Here is a 16,666-nt window from a genome sequence, read left to right as displayed (position 1 = left end):
TTGAAGCTCCCTCTTCACGACATCTTGAGGGAGACTTTCTACAAGAATCTAGAGACTCCCTTAACGATCCCAGGGGCTCCACGTAAATTAGACTCTTTATATAAGGTAATTCCCATTCCTGGGTTCGACAAGCCTCAACTTCCACACGAGTCTTTACTTGTGGAATCTACCCTTAAAAAATCCTCGGGAGCTAGTGTATATGCTTCTGTACCTCCTGGCAGAGAGGGTAAAGCCATGGATAAATTTGGTTAGAGGCTCTACCAAAATGCAATGTTGGCAAACAGAGCTGGTAATTATGCTTTTCATTTTTCTTTCTATCTTAAACATCTCCTTACCACCATGGCTTCATTTGAGAAGTACCTTCCTCAACGTAAACAACAATCCTTTCACCATTGCTTGTCGTCTCTGTTTCAACTTCGTAAGTTCATGGTTAGGTCCATTTACGACACCTTCGAACTTACATCCAGAGCGACAGCAATGTCTGTGGCAATGCGTCGCCTGGCCTGGCTTCGGGTATCCGAACTTGATGTTAACCATCAAGATCGGTTAGCCAACGCCCCGTGCCTAGGGGATGAGCTCTTTGGGGAATCCATGGTCTCGACCACTCAAAAGCTCTCTGCTCATGAGACACGCTGGGATACCCTGCTTAAAAATAAGAAAAAGCCTCCTCCAGCAAGGCCTTTTAGGCAGCAATCGGCCTATCAACGCCGCTTCACAGCTCGCCCATTACCAGCAGCTGCTCAGCAACCCAGGCGTCAACGGTAGCAACAACGTCAGCCTCCCAGACAACAGCAACAGCAGCAACCTGTGAAGCCACCTCCACAGCAGAAGACACAGCCCTTTTGACTTAATTCTCCAAAGTATAGCCAGTACTCCTATATCTGCTCTCCTGCCTCAACCTATAGGAGGTCGTCTTTCTCTGTTCCTCAGCCAATGGGAACTTATTACTTCGGACCAATGGGTCCTCAACATCATCCGCCACGGCTACTCTCTCAACTTTCAGACTCTTCCGCCCCAAAACCTGCCAAAAGAGTCTGCTTTGAACAGTCCTCAATCTGCCCTCCTTATTCAAGAAGTTCAATCCCTCCTGCTTCTGAACGCTATAGAAGAAGTTCCTCTAGATCAAAAGGGGCAGGGATTCTACTCCCGTTATTTTCTAGTTCCCAAAAAAATGGGAGATCTCAGACCAATCCTAGATCTTCGCGATCTCAACAAACATCTGGTAAAGGAAAAATTCAAGATGCTTTCTCTAGCCATTCTTTATCCTCTTCTCAATCAAGACGACTGGCTATGCTCCCTCGATCTCAAAGAGGCATACACTCACATACCATAAGTACATAAGTAGTCGCCTCCGCCGGGGCAGACCAGAGGTCCATCCAGCCCAGCTGTCCGCTCACGCGGCGGCCCATCAGGCATATTGCCTGGTCAGCGGTCCCTGACTAATTTTATTGCCTACCTCTACACTTATCTCTAAACCTTCCACTGCTCTTATCTGTAACCCTCAATCCCTTTGTCTTCCAGGAACCTATCCAGGTCATCCTTGAAACCCTGTACTGTGCTATTTCTTATCACGGCCTCCGGAAGGGTGTTCCATGTGTCCACCACCCTCTGTGTGAAAAAGTACTTCCTTGCGTTTGTTTTAAACCTGTCCCCCTTCAATTTCATCGAGTGACCCCTTGTTCTTGTGGTTTCTTTCAAATTGAAAAATCTGTCTTTGTCAACCTTTTCGATGCCCCTCAGGATCTTGAAGGTCTCTATCATATCTCCTCTGAGTCTCCGCTTTTCCAGGGAGAACAGCCCCAGCTTCTTCAGTCTGTCAGTGTATGTAAGGTTTTCCATACCCTTAATCAGTTTAGTTGCTCTTCTCTGGACTCCCTCAAGCATTGCCATGTCCTTTTTGAGGTACGGTGACCAGTACTGTACACAGTATTCCAGATGCGGGCGCACCATAGCCCGGTACAGTGGCAGGATGACCTCCCTCGTTCTGGTCGAGATACCCTTCTTAATGATACCTAACATTTGGTTTTCTTTCCTCGAGGCTGTGGCGCACTGTGCCGACGCCTTCAATGTCGTGTCTACCATCACTCCCAAGTCTCTTTCCAGATTACTGACCCCTAGCATTGATCCCCCCATTTTGTAAGTGAACATCGGGTTCCTTCTCCCTATATGCATGACCTTGCATTTCCCCACATTGAAGCTCATTTGCCACTTTTTCGCCCATTCTTCCAATGTCGTAAGATCCCTTTGGAGATTCTCGCAGTCAACCGTGGTTTCAACCTTGCTGAATAGTTTGGTGTCATCTGCGAATTTGATTACCTAGCATTTTGTTCCCGCCTCCAGGTCGTCAATGAATATGTTAAACAGGAGCGGTCCCAGCACCGATCCTTGAGGAACCCCGCTCGTGACCCCTTGCCAGTCCGAGTAATGGCCCTTTACACCAACCCTCTGCTTCCTGTCTGCCAGCCAGTTTTTGATCCATCGGTGGACCTCCCCGCGCACCCCATGATTCCATAGCTTCCTGAGCAACCGCTCATGTGGTACCTTATCGAAGGCTTTCTGGAAGTCTAGGTAAATTATGTCTATGGGTTCACCTTTGTCCACCTGGTTATTTACCCCCTCAAAGAAGTACAACAAGTTTGTGAGGCACGACCTTCCCTTGCAGAACCCATGCTGGCTCGACCTTAGCTGTCCATTTTTTTCGATATGGTCACAGATGCTGTCCTTAATCAGTGCCTCCATCATCTTTCCCGGGACCGATGTGAGGCTTACCGGCCTATAGTTTCCCGGGTCGCCCCTCGAACCCTTCTTGAAGATGGGCGTGACATTAGCTATTTTCCAGTCCTCCGGGATTTCTCCAGTTTTTAGGGATAGGTTGCATATTTGCTGAAGTGTCTCTGCTATTTCGTTCCTTAATTCCTTGAGCACCCTTGGGTGAATGCCGTCCGGACCTGGTGACTTGTCGCTCTTTAGCTTGTCTATCTGCCTGAGGACATCCTCCTGGCTCACCTCTAATTGGACCAGCTTGCTATCTTGATCTCCATTTTCTATTTCCTCTGGTTCCGGAATGTTGGATGTGTCCTCCCTCGTGAAGACCGACGTAAAGAAGTCATTTAACTTGTCAGCTATTTCTTTTTCCTCCCTCACTACTCCCTTTCTATCCCCATCATCCAAGGGCCCCACTTCCTCCCTCGCTGGTTGCTTTCCCTTTACGTACCTGAAGAATGATTTGAAATTTTTTGCCTCTCCCGCTAGTCTCTCTTCATATTCCCTCTTTGCTCTCCTAACCACTCGGTGGCACTCCTTCTGGCTTTCCTTGTGTTCCTTTTGGTTGGCCTGCGTTTGGTCCTGTTTCCATTTTTTGAACGATGCTTTCTTGTTACTGATCGCCTTTTTTACAGCTGCCGTTATCCATGCTGGGTTCTTTATTCGATTTTTCTTGCACTCTTTTCTGAACCTGGGGACGTACAGGTTCTGTGCTTCGTGCACCATACGCTTGAGCAGGGTCCAGGCGCTTTCTACGGACTCTACCTTCCTTGTGCTGCCGTTGAGTTTCTTCCCCACCATTTTCCTCATTGCATCATAATTCCCTTTTCTGAAGTTGAGCGCTGTTGTTGTGGTTCTTTTCACCCTGGATGATCCCAGTTCTAGTCTGCACTGGATCATGTTGTGATCGCTGTTCCCCAGTGGGTCTAATACCGCTACTTCCTTTGCAGGTCCCCCCAGTCCACTGAAGATTAGATCAAGAGTAGCTTCTCCTCGTGTAGGTTCCGTGACCAGCTGTTCCAGGAAGCAGTCCCTCGTGGCTTCCAGGAATTTGGTCTCTCTCTCGCAACTTGAGTGCCCGATACTCCAGTCTATCCCAGGGTAGTTGAAGTCCCCCATCACCACCACACTTCCATTCTTGCATACCTGTCGCAGTTCCGTCTCCAGGTCCCGGTCGATTTCTTCCGATTGGCCAGGCGGACGATAGTATAGACCCAATTTGATGTCTGCTCCAGATCCTCCTGGTAGCTTAACCCATATTGATTCCAAGCCTTCCGACCTTACTGCTGTTTCCATTTTGGTTGAGGGTATGGAGTCTTTTATGTATAGCGCTATTCCTCCACCCTTCTTGTGTGTCCTGTCTCTCCTGTAAAGTTTGTACCCTGGTATGACCACATCCCATTTATTGTCATCAGCCCACCACGTTTCTGTGATTCCAATTATGTCCAGGGCTTTTTGACTGGCTATAATTTCCAGCTCTCCCATTTTGGCCCTGAGGCTCCTCGCATTTGTGTAGAGGCAATATAGGTCCTGATTTGTCTCCCGCCCTGCTGTTTTCTTTCCATGGCTCGGCGCTCCCACCTGGCTTGCCTTTACTCGGTCATCCACCTCCCGTGGCGTGTCCGTTTTGCCCCCATCCAGTATCTCCTTTTTTGGATGGTCCTCTTGCTCCCATTGTTCTCTTTCAACCATGCCTGTTAGGTTCGTTTGGGCACTGGGCCCCTGCATTGCATCTGTGGGCCTTTTTTCTGAAGGTTTCCACTCAGCCCTTTTGTCTAAAAGTTCCCTCCCAGTCCCTTTGTCCAAAAAGTCCCTCTCAGCCCCTTTGTCCAAGAGTTCCCACTCGGTCCCTTTGCCCAAAAGTGTCCCCTCAGTCCCTTTGTCCAAAAAGTCCCTCTCAGTCCCTTTGTCCAAAAGATCCCACTCGGTCCCAAGCTCTCTTTTGCAATGTCCTTGTTCAGTATCATTTTTTGATACCAATGTCCGGTGTGTCGAGGCCAGATCGACTTCCGGCTTTCCCCTTCTCCTCAGTTTAAAGCTAGGTCTATGGCGTTTTGGATGTTTCTTGCCAGCTGCCTCGTCCCAGCTGTGCTCAGGTGCAGTCCATCTCTCCTGTAGAGCTTGTTCTTCCCCAAGAAGGTCGTTCAGTTTCGAACAAAGTGGAATCCCTCCTCCTCGCACCATCTCCTCAGCCATCCGTTCATTACTTGTAGTTCGCTCTGTCTTCTTGCGTCTGCTCTCGGTACTGGTAGGATCTCCGAGAAGGCTATCCTCTTTGATCTCAGCTTCAGTTTCCGCCCCAGGATCCTGAACTGCTCAGTCAGTGTAGTCTGGTTGAAATTTTTCCTGCTGACGTCGTTGGTTCCAATGTGGATTACAAATGCCGTCTCCTCTGTCTCGGCTCCCTCCAGGATTCTATCAATTCTGCTGATGACGTCCGTTGTTCTTGCCCCCGGGAGACATGTCACTAGTCGGTCCTCCCTTCCTCCGGCAATGTGACTGTCCACTTCTCGCAGGATTGAATCTCCTACTACAACAGCAGATTTCCCCTTCCTCAGATGTCTCTCTGGTCTCAGGTCCGTGTCCTCCGGGTTCTGCTGGATCTCCGCTGGTCCTTCCGCCAGGTCCTGTTGGGTACCATCATCTGCATTTTCAGACCCTACGCTAGGTCCCACTCCCATGGTGTTTGTTGGTTCCTGACCTCCAGCTGCCGGTTCCCGTCTGATACGCTGGTGGTCCTGTGCCTCTGCCATCTGCCAGGCCTCCTCTATGAACTTCTCGAGCTCTCTGACTTGTTCTGTGATGTGGCTCTCTCTGGTAGTATCCTCCGTTTCCCCACACTGTTCCTCTATTGAGCAGAGTCCCTCCAGCTCCTGGACTCTAACCTGCAGCCTTCCGACCTCCCTCTTCAGGCTATCCAGTTCCTGGCATCGATTGCATATGTATGCCCGCCTCCCAAAGGGGAGGTAGTCATACATATGACATGCGATGCAGTATACTGGGTAGCCCTGCTGGATTCCTGCAGCCTCCATTTCTCTGTTTTCTTTCCTGTGTTCTGTAAGAGAAGAGAGAGAAAGAGAATGAGAATGAATCGCGAATAAATTAGAGAAAATGTACCTCAGGAATTTCTCTACTGGGCTGCCTGTGCTCCTGGCTCCTTCTTAAGGCTCCTCCGCAAAGGCGCTCCCGCTAAGGCGAGCGCCTTTGCCGCTCGCCTTCGCCGCGCGCCGAACGGCTGCGCGCCGTTGGCTCCCTGCCTTTTAAGGGGGAGCCCGGCTGAAGTCGCTGACGCGATGTGGGTGGGCGGAGCTAGCTCTCGCCCGCCTCTGGCTCACCGCGTCCCCCTCGCCTTTCTCCTCTCCTGCTCGCTGCCGCTGGAATCGGCAGCGAGCCCTGTAGCTTCTGCCCTCGCCTGCCTGCCTCCTCTCCTGGCCGCGGCTACCGATCAATATAACCTCCAGACGGTATCTCCGCTTCATGATCAATCATTGTCATTACCAATACAAGGTGCTGCCCTTCGGTCTTGCTTCCTCTCCAAGGGTGTTCACCAAATGTCTTATTGTGGTAGCTGCATTTCTACGCTCTCACCACCTTCAGGTATTCCCTTACCTGGACGACTGGTTAATCAAAGCCACATCCGCTCAAGCAGTACTCCTGGCCACCAACCAAACCATCCTGTTTCTACAAATACTGGTATTCGAGATCAATCTACCCAAGTCTCATCTCATCCCCACTCAAAGACTTCAATTCATCGGAGCGATACTGGACACACTCCTCATGAGAGCATTCCTGCCATCCAACCGTCTTCAGACTCTTCAGTCTCTATGTCAGCAGGTGCTTCCACAACATTCCATCTCTGCCAAGCAAATGATGATACTCTTGGGTCACATGGCATCCACAGTCCATGTCACACCCCTCGCACGTCTTCATCTGCGCACTCCTTAATGGACCCTTGCTACTCAGTGGTCCCAAGCGACGGATCCTTGCTCACGACACATATCTGTGACATCATCTCTTCGTCAGTCTCTACAATGGTGGTTGGTATCCTCAAATCTATCCAGAGGTCTTCTGTTCCATCTACCTCCTCATCAACTAGTCATCACCACCGACGCCTCTCCTTATGCATGGGGAGCTCATTTGAACGAGTTCCAAACTCAAGGTCTTTGGACAGCCCAGGAAAAGAAGCATCACATCAATTTCCTGGAACTCAGAGCGATGTTTTATGCCCTCAAGGCTTTCCAACATCTTCTCTTCCCTCAAGTTCTTCTGCTGTGCACAGACAATCAAGTTGCGATGTATTACATCAACAAGCAGGGTGGAACGGGCTCTCGCCTCTTGTGCCAAGAAGCCCAGAAGATCTGGACTTGGGCCATAAATCACCATCTCTTCCTGAAAGCTATTTACATTCAGGGAGAAAAGAATTCCTTAGCGGACAAGCTCAGCAGAATTCTCCAGCCTCACGAGTGGACAATCGATCCTTTCACTCTACAATCCATCTTCGCTCAATGGGGCACTTCTCAGATAGACCTCTTTGCAGCTCCTCACAATCACCAGCTGCCCCTATTCTGCTCCAGATTCTACTCTCCTCACCGTCTGGCAGCGGATGCGTTTCTCCTCGACTGGTCAAATCTGTTCCTGTATGCTTTCCCTCCTCTGCCTCTCATGTTGAGAACCTTGTTCAAACTCAAGAGGGAACGAGCCACCATGATTCTGATTGCTCCGAGGTGGCCCAGGCAGCATTGGTTCTCCCTTCTACTTCAACTCAGTTCCAGGGAGCCTTTTCTTCTTCCACTGTATCCTTCTCTGCTTACACAGCATCAGGAGACCCTTCTACATCCCAACCTCCAGTCTCTGCACCTGACAGCTTGGTATCTCTCGGGCTGACTTCTCATGATACGTGTTTGTCTCAGCCTGTTCGTTCAATTCTGGATGCCTCCAGGAAACCGGCCACTCTGCAATGTTACCGTCAGAAGTGGACACGTTTTTCTTCCTGGTGTCTTCTCCATCATCATAATCCCACTTCTCTTGCAGTGGAGACCTTGTTGGATTATCTTCTTTCTTTGTCCGACTCTGGCCTCAAGTCCACTTCAATCAGAGTTCACCTCAGTGCTATTGCGGCTTTTCATGAGCCAGTCCATGGAAAACTCCTCTCAGCTCATCCCCTAGTATCCAGGTTCATGCGGGGTCTTTTCAATGTGAAACCACCTCTTAAAGCCCCTCCTGTTATCTGGGATCTCAATGTGGTTCTTTCCGCCTTAATGAAGCCTCCTTTTGAACCTTTGGCTACTTCTCCTTTCAAGTTTCTCACTTGGAAGGTACTTTTCCTTATTGCCCTTACCTCTGCCAGGAGGTTCAGTGAGCTACATGCACTAGTCGCAGATCCACCTTTTACAGTCTTTCATCATGATAAGGTGGTTCTGCGTACACATCCAAAGTTTCTCCCTAAGGTTGTCTCTGAATTCCATCTCAACCAATCCATTGTTCTACCTGTCTTCTTTCCGAAACCTCATTCTCATTCTGGGGAACAAGCTCTACATACTTTGGATTGTAAGAGAGCTCTAGCTTACTATCTAGAGCGTACTAAACCCCACAGATCAGTTCCCCAACTCTTTCTGTCCTTTGATCCGAATAACTTGGGACGTCCTGTTTCGAAACGTACGTTGTCTAATTGGCTGGCAGCGTGCATTTCATTCTGTTATGCTCAGACCGGACTGACACTGGAAGGTTCTGTCACGGCCCATAGAGTCCGAGCTATGGCAGCATCTGTAGCTTTCCTCCGTTCCACTCCTATTGAGGAAATCTGCAAGGCTGCCACTTGGTCCTCAGTTCATACTTTTACATCTCATTATTGTCTGGATACTTTCTCCAGACGGGATGGACACTTCGGCCAATCTGTTTTGTAAAATTTGTTTTCCTAATGGCCAACCTTCCCTCCATCCCTCTTTTTGTTAGCTTGGAGGTCACCCATCAGTCAAGAATATGCTGCCTGCTTGTCCTGGGATAAAGCACAGTTACTTACCGTAACAGGTGTTATCCAGGGACAGCAGGCAGATATTCTTGCGTCCCTCCCACCTCCCCGGGTTGGCTTCTTAGCTGGCTTATCCTAACTGGGGACCGCGCGCCTCTGTCGGGCGGGAAGGCACTCGCGCGTGCGCGGTGCAGCCTACCAGAACTTTCCAAGTTCTTAGAGTGCAATCACTCTAAAATTGTCCGTACCGGGGCTCCGTCGGTGCCGTCACCCATCAGTCAAGAATATCTGCCTGCTGTCCCTGGATAACACCTGTTACAGTAAGTAACTGTGCTTTCAGGAATGAGGCGGGGACAGGAAAAGAACTTTACAGGACGAGAAAATGAGTTCCCTCGGGGATCAATTTGTCCCCGTTTCATTTTCGAATTGTAAGCTCCATTGAGCAGGGATTGTCTTTTACATGGTTAATATAATGTACAGGATTATGTGAATCTGGCAGTGCTTTAAAAAAATAAATAATAGTAGTAGTGGTGCTTGCAGGGATAAGTGACTTAGGGCTAGATTCACAAAGCAAACTGATTGGTTTGCAACCCCTTTACGACCAGATTTCCCTCCTGCACTATTCAGTAACCTCTCCTGTGATCCGCTTCAAATCCGTGCATGCAAATGAGGAGAAATACCTCCTTGTCAATCGACAGGGACGCGATTCACCAACCAAATTTTTAAAACCGACTGGGCTGGCCTATCAACCCAAGAAGCAACTTCTAGGGACCAGTTGAAAACGTCTTTCTGATTCTTCAGCTCCCTAGAAGCCCTGCTCTCTGCTGCCCCGAATCTCTCCTACCTGCCACTCCGATGCTCTTTCCCGGATCTCTCCTGCCCTTCCCCGCACTGCGAGCCCGAGGTTTTAACCCGCTTATATCCGCGGGTTAAAACCATGGGCTCGCTGGGCTAAAAAGTTGCGGTTCGGACAGGTCTAGACGCCTGCGCAGTCCATCTAACAGATGGTCTGCGCATATGTCGGGATCGCACATCAGCGATCCGTGCTGGCAGATGGGGGCGTTCCTCCGATCGCCCCCATCTGCATATTAGGCTTTGAGGAATCCATCGGGCCGGTCCCAATCGGGCAGGTTCGTGAATCTAGGTGAAAAGTTGTGTTAAATCAGTAGAAAAATCTGCTTTTATTCAGCAGTAATTACCTCTCTTTCATTTCCAGAAACTGATTCGAAAAATTGAATTCCTTGATCTAAGTCATAATGAAATATCAACGGTAGAAAATCTGCAGGTTGGTTTTTGTACAAGATTCTTTAATCCTTGAGTTTAAGTACTATTGCTGCTAGTATTTTATAAAGTCACATAGATGCTTCTAAGTCTATGAAATAGTGCCAAATTAAATGCTTTCCTGCTTACTTAAACTAATTGCAGTGCATTGTAAGCAGTGGTATAGTCACGGAGGGGCCTCGGGGCCCAGGCCTCCTCCAAAATTGTGGCGCTCGTGGAATGGCTGGTGAGGTTGCCCAAGCCCCGCCAGCCAAAGTGCCAGTTGCCTGAGCCCCTTTTGTGCTGCTTGAGCAGCAAAGAGGATAGCAGAATGCTTCAGATGCTGGAACTCCAGTGCCTTCTCAGTTTAGGTGCATGAACTGAAGATGTACAAGAAAGCCGGGATTAGTGAGTGACGTACATCCCTAACTTCTTTCTGCTGAGGCAGCATGAAGGGGGGGCTCGAGCAGTAGACTGCTTTGGCTGGTGAGCCTTAGGCATGTCCACGAGCAAAGGTAGGATTTAATCCACATTAAACACCTAACACAGTTTACTAATAGATCCCTTAATTTTATACAGGGTTTAATTTGTAAGGATAGGGGAGAGCCAAAAGTGAACCGTTTCACTCCTTGGATAAACAAAATGCTTAATGTATGGGGCCGCAGGTTGGACACCCCTGAAGTAGATCCTCAAGGCCAAAGAAACCAACCATTTGAGAGAGATTTGTCTTGTTCCCCACTATCCCCTCCTCCAGTCTGGCTTCTGCTCCCTTACATTCTCTTCTCTGCCTCCTGCTATATCTGTTCTCCATTATTTCCTCTCCTCTGCTTCCCATCCTATAGCTATGCCTGCATTGCCACTGCTAGCCCACTGTTCTCTTGAGAAATAGGTAGGGAATGTTCGTGAAACCCTCAAGATGGAAGCTGGCAACTGAGTAATGCTTATGGAAAGGAAAGCAAGGCTAGCTGTCTGTTTCTTTTCTGACCGTTTGCTTCATTTCATGGTTTTTACTAAAAATATATTTTTTAATGGGGGGGTGAGTGTTAAAAAATGATCGGCCAGAGGTATTACATACTCTAGGTATGCCACTGATGCTCTCAGCCATCATTTAACAGCAACGTGTATACCACCTTTTTGTGGCTTTGGCACCGGAGGATTGAGTGACTTGCCCAGGGTCACAGGGAGCAGTGCTGGGATTTGATCTCATACCCTCTGGGACCAGAGGCAGTAGCCCTACCAGTGAGCCACACCTTCCAGCCCCCAAAAGATGACTTTTTGCTAATAAAATTAACAGCTGCTTAATATTTGCCTTTATTATCAGCAAAAATGAGCATAGTTTTACATTTTGATATCCTCTGTAATGAGTTATAGTATTGTTTTATTGGGGAGAGGATGAACACTGTGGTAATACTAATGATGGTGACAAGAACTGCTATCACTACTGAAGAAAGATGTAATTTATTTTGGTTTTAATTTTTTTAATGGGAAGCTTACTTTTCAAAGGTTGTGTTTGGTTTAAATATGTGAGTTTTTTTTGTGTTTGTGTTTTTTTTTTTTTTTATAAATACCTGTAGCATCTGTACAACCTTGTTCACCTGGACTTGTCTTACAACAAGCTGGCATCCTTAGAAGGTATTCATGTAAAACTTGGAAATATCAAGACATTGAATTTGGCAGGGAACCTTCTGGAAAGCCTCTGCGGTCTTAACAAGTTGTATTCCCTGGTCAACCTGGACCTTAGTAACAACAAAATAGAACAGGTACACCTTTAAGAGTTCTCTTTTATGGGTGTGGGGAACTGCATAGCCTTCAAAACATCAGTAAAGGACATATGACAACTAAGACTGCTTTTGGGTGCCGAAGAATGATTTCTCATCACAGACACTTACTTTGCAGGCAATTTTCAAAGCCATTTCTATGGTAAACCTGCACTTTCCCTATTGTCAAAAACTGCCAAACCTATATGTTTCAAGTTTCAAGTTTATTAGATTTTAATATACCGACCATCAAGCAAATATCTGGCCGGTTTACATTAGAATTAAAAATGACAGATAGGAGTAGGAACAATTGAAGAATTATTAAGTAATTTAAATAATATATAGTGAACATTAAAGACATTAACAAGACGGACTTGACAGTGAGGAGAGAGGGAATGGATGGGTACAGTTACATTGTAGGTAGAAAAAGGAGAAAGAGGGGTTGGGAAAAAAACATTTTGGATGGGAATAAAATATATGGAATGTTTGTAAAAGAGAGAAATTAGATAGAAGAGAAATTAAGAAGTGAGAAATTAAATAGAAGAGAATGCATCACGAAATAAAAAAGTTTTTAAGTTTTTCTTAAATTTGTCAAGGTGTTGTTCGTCTCGAAGTGGTTGTGGAAGGGAGTTCCACAATGTCGGGGCAGTTACCGCAAAATTTATTTTGCGTGTGTAATAAAACTCTTTTATAGACGGAATCAATAAGAGATTTTGATTTGAAGATCTCAAAGTTCGAGTAGAGCACTGAGGAATGAGAAGTTTGTAAAGATATAGCGGCAGGTGAGAAGATTTTATTTTGAATGACAAAAGAATGATTTTGTAGGTGATTCGATGTGTCGCGTTAAATTTTCATATCCATAATAAGGGGAGGTATTCTGGGGGTACATTTGAAGCAGGGTTTGAAAAGACACATATAATTTTTGAATTTTCTAAAGTATATGTATTGCTTAATAAGGAGGTGCAGATCTGTGGGCAGCTTAGGAATCCTCGACTGCAACCTGTCGCTTTCTGGCCATATTTCTCAGGTGTTATCTTCCTCATTTTACTACCTACAACAACTCTGAAAAATAAGGAATTACTTTTCATAGTCTGACTTTGCTCAACTACTCTATGCTTTAGTACTCTCATGCATGGATTACTGCAATGCGCTATTCAACGGTCTCACAGTGACGTCTCCAGCTTGTTCAAAATGTGGCAATCAGGCTTATGAAGAACCTACATGCCCCCGACCCTGTCTCCCAAGCTCTAGTGTCAGCTCACTGGCTGCCTGTAGCCAAATGTTGTATTTTCAAGGGCCTGATGCTAGCGTTCAAATCCTTGCATGACAGGGCGCCGGTGTACATGATGTCTAAGCTTCCTCCTTGTGTACCGAACCGGTCCCTCCGCTCCCAGGACGAACTACGCCTCAAAACACAACCTGCAAACCATAAAGCGATGGTCCTACTCCCACTTCATACCAAGTCACTGGAATCGACTGCCTCTGTAGATCAGATTCCTTGAAGGACTCCTCAGCTTTAATTCCCCAGCTTTAGAAAAGTAATAAAAACATACCTCTTCACCTAAACCCCTACCCTTCACCAATAGACTACAAAGAACATAAGAATTGCCATCTCCGGATCAGACCCTGGGTCCATCAAGTCCGGTGATATGCACACGCGGAGGCCCCGCCAGGTGTACCCTGGCATAGTTTTAGTCCCCATATCACTGTATGCTTCTCAAGGGAGATGTGCATCTAACACCCTTACCCGTATCACTCTATGCCACTCTTAAGGAGATGTGCATCTAGTTTACCCTTAAATCCTGGAACAGTGGATTCTGCAATTACTTCCTCTGGGAGAGAATTCCAGGTGTCCACCACTCGCTGCGTGAAACAGAACTTCCTGATATTCATGCTGGACCTGTCCCCCCTCAGCTTCAGTCTATGTCCTCTTGTCCGTGTCACACTGGACATTGTAAATAACTGCTTTCCCTTCTCCATTTTGTTGGATCCTCTCAGTATTTTTAAAGTCTCGATCAGATCCCCTCGCAGTCTCCTCTTCTCAAGGGAGAACAACCCCAGTCTCCTAAGTCGTTCCTTGTAGTCCAGGTTCTTCATACCTTTCACTAGCTTCGTTGCTCGTCTCTGCACCCTCTCTAGCAGTTTTATATCCTTCTTTAGGTATGGAGACCAATGCTGGACGCAGTATTCCAGGTGCGGTCTGACCATGGCTTTGTAGAGCGGTATTATAACTTTCTCTGATCTACTCGTAATTCCCTTCTTTATCATGCCTAGCATTCTATTTGCTTTCTTTGCCGCCACCGCACATTGCGCCGACGGTTTCAGGGTCCTATCTATCAGTATACCCAGGTCCTTTTCCTGTTCGGTCTTTCCCAGAGTTACACCTGACATACTATACTTGTGTTCTTTGTTTTTCTGCCTAAATGCATCCACATTAAACTTCATCTGCCATTTATCTGCCCATTTCTCCAATTGATTCAAGAGATGTATGTTAGTACCAGAACCAGTATGTGTCACATAAGATAACTTGTATCATACACTGTAACCTTGTGTGTCAAATTAGGTATAACTTGTACTGGAAACCTTGCATCGTAAGGACAACCATAGCAAATTGTAATCAGTAAATTGCATATTATCATTAGCCCCCTAGCAAGTATCAAGTTAGGATAAAAACTTGTACAGAAATTATGAATGTTAAACCTCTAACCCCTTCTGAGCTCCTGGGGACAATGGGCTAGAAATCAAATTGAATTACCGTATTTGCCGGCGTATAAGACGACTTTTCAGTACCTTAAAATCCTCCCCAAAGTCGGGGGTCGTCTTATACGCCGGGTACTGTTTAGAGAGCTGCACGGGGACGCCCCTAGGGTCGCGGGGATCCCGTGGGGATGCCCCCTAGGGTCGCGGGGATCCCATGGGGATGCCTCCGAGGGTCGCGGGGCTCCTGCGGGGCTGGATGCTCAGTCTTCTGGATGTACGCGGCTCTTCTTCTCCCTACCTTCTCTGCTTGCAGCACAGAGCCGAATGGAAGTCTTCCCGACGTCAGCGCTGACGTCGGAGGGGAGGGAGGGCTTAAACAAAGCTTAAACAAAGCCCTCCCTCCCTCCGACGTCAGCGCTGACGTCGGGAAGACTTCCGTTCGGCTCTGTGCTGCAGGCAGGGCAGATAAGGAGAAGGAGAGTAGCCTCGCGGTTCGAGTGGCTACCAAGGGAGAGGGGCGGCCCGCCCCGCCCCGGTTGCAGCACAGCCGGCCAGGTTCCCTTACTTTTGTGGCACTTCCCCGACCGACCGATAACAGCCTGGGTCCGACAATCCTCCCTGCTCTGTAGCCGCGAATCTAAATTACCTTCTTACAGCAGCTGTAAGAAGGTAATTTAGATTCGCGGTTAAGGGCAGGGAGGTTTGTCGGACCGGGGCTGTTGTCGGTCGGTCGGGGAAGTGCCACAAAAGTAAGGGAACCTGGCCGGCTGTGCTGCACCCGGGGCGGTAGAGAAGGAGGGGGGGAGAAGGACGCTGAAAGGCCATGGTGAAGACAGGAGGGAGGGGGGGGGAAGGACTCTGAAAGCACTTGAAGACAGAGGAGGGAGAAGGAGGCTGAAAGCACATGGGGGAATACAAAGGGGTGGAGAAGGACGCTGAAAGGCCATGGGAAGGGTGGGGGGGAGAAGGATACAAAGGAAATGAGGAAGAGAGAGTAGGGAGAAGACGCTGGCAGGGAAGAAGACAGATGCCAGACTATGGGGGGAGCAGAGAGAAGAAGATGGGTGCCAGACCAATTTGGAAGGGGGAAGAAAGGGAGAGGCACAGTAACAGAGCAAATGGAAGATGCAGAAGGAAGAGAGATAGTGGATGGAAGGAATTGAATGAGAACATGAGGAAAGCAGAAACCAGGCAACAAAGGTAGGAAAAGAATTCTATTGCTTTAGTGAATTAATTAAAATTGTTGAAATAAATTCTGATGTTCTTTTAAGTTTTATTTGTTGTGCAGAAGGTGTGCGGAAGAAGGGGTAGTCTTATACGGCGAGTATATAACAAACTCTATATTTTAACTGTAAAAGTTGGGGGGTCGTCTTATACGCCCAGTCTTCTTATACGCCCAGTCGTCTTATACGCCGGCAAATACGGTAAATAAGAATACTGAATGTTACCTGAAAGTCCTTTTTATTTTTTTTAGATAGAAGAAATTAAAAATATAGGACGACTTCCATGCTTAGAGAAGTTAGCTCTGTCCAGCAATCCTTTGACCATCATTCCTGACTATAGGACCAAAGTACTGGCAATATTTGGGGATAGAGCCTCCGAGGTAAGCTTCTTTCTATAGCCAGCTCTTGTCACTTTGGCTTGACTTTGGTCATAGTACTTGTGGCCTGTTGTAGGAATTCACATTCTTTACCTGTGTCCAGCATTGATTTGGCTCTCCTTTAGGATCTTTCATATAGGTCAGTTTTCAAGAGATTAATAAATAGTCTTTCCATTTAAGAGGGTGGTGGTTTGTGTTTGCAGCAGCAAAACTCTAAAACACGTTGCAATTGTAGATCAATGAAAGATGCCACGTTTATATGAATAATTATGAGGCAATATTTTGCTGCCCATATCAGGTTGCCTCATAAAGAACGGACTTTATCCGCCTATTTTTTACCCAGTGTTCAGGTTCCTAGCAGTCCTACTTGAACAGATGACTTTTCCATGCTAAATGGAGAAGTTATCTGTTCTTTGTTAGGGCGGCTATTTATGTGATCCTATTTAAATGCACAAACTTCACCATTGGTGGTTAAAAATTGCCACTCTCCAGGACAGATCCAGTCCCTCCCTCTCGTAGATGATTTGTCTGGTCAAAAGTTGTCCACTAGCCCATCCCAACTGTGAAAAAGAATTGTTACTGTTAACTATATTGATCCTTTTTAATATCAGCCTGTTG

The 16,666-nt window shown here is 47.2% G+C and overlaps 1 protein-coding gene across 10 annotated transcripts in view; it reads left to right on the top strand.

Moving 5' to 3' along the window:
- NISCH (nischarin) overlaps nt 1–16,666 on the top strand; it is a 149,533-nt gene that overhangs the window by 65,730 nt on the left and 67,137 nt on the right. For 7 of the 10 annotated variants that reach the window (XM_033925916.1, XM_033925914.1, XM_033925920.1 and 4 more), the window contains 3 exons: nt 9,948–10,016; nt 11,566–11,751; nt 15,923–16,051. In XM_033925916.1, the coding sequence (XP_033781807.1) occupies nt 9,948–10,016; nt 11,566–11,751; nt 15,923–16,051 (384 nt within the window). The remainder of the gene's footprint in view (nt 1–9,947; nt 10,017–11,565; nt 11,752–15,922; nt 16,052–16,666) is intronic. The other 3 variants (XM_033925915.1, XM_033925917.1, XM_033925919.1) reach the window with 3 other exon arrangements.

This window comes from Geotrypetes seraphini, chromosome 17 (assembly GCF_902459505.1).
Source record: "Geotrypetes seraphini chromosome 17, aGeoSer1.1, whole genome shotgun sequence".
NCBI classification, from domain to species: domain Eukaryota; kingdom Metazoa; phylum Chordata; class Amphibia; order Gymnophiona; family Dermophiidae; genus Geotrypetes; species Geotrypetes seraphini.
This window is presented reverse-complemented; position numbering and strand designations above follow the sequence as displayed.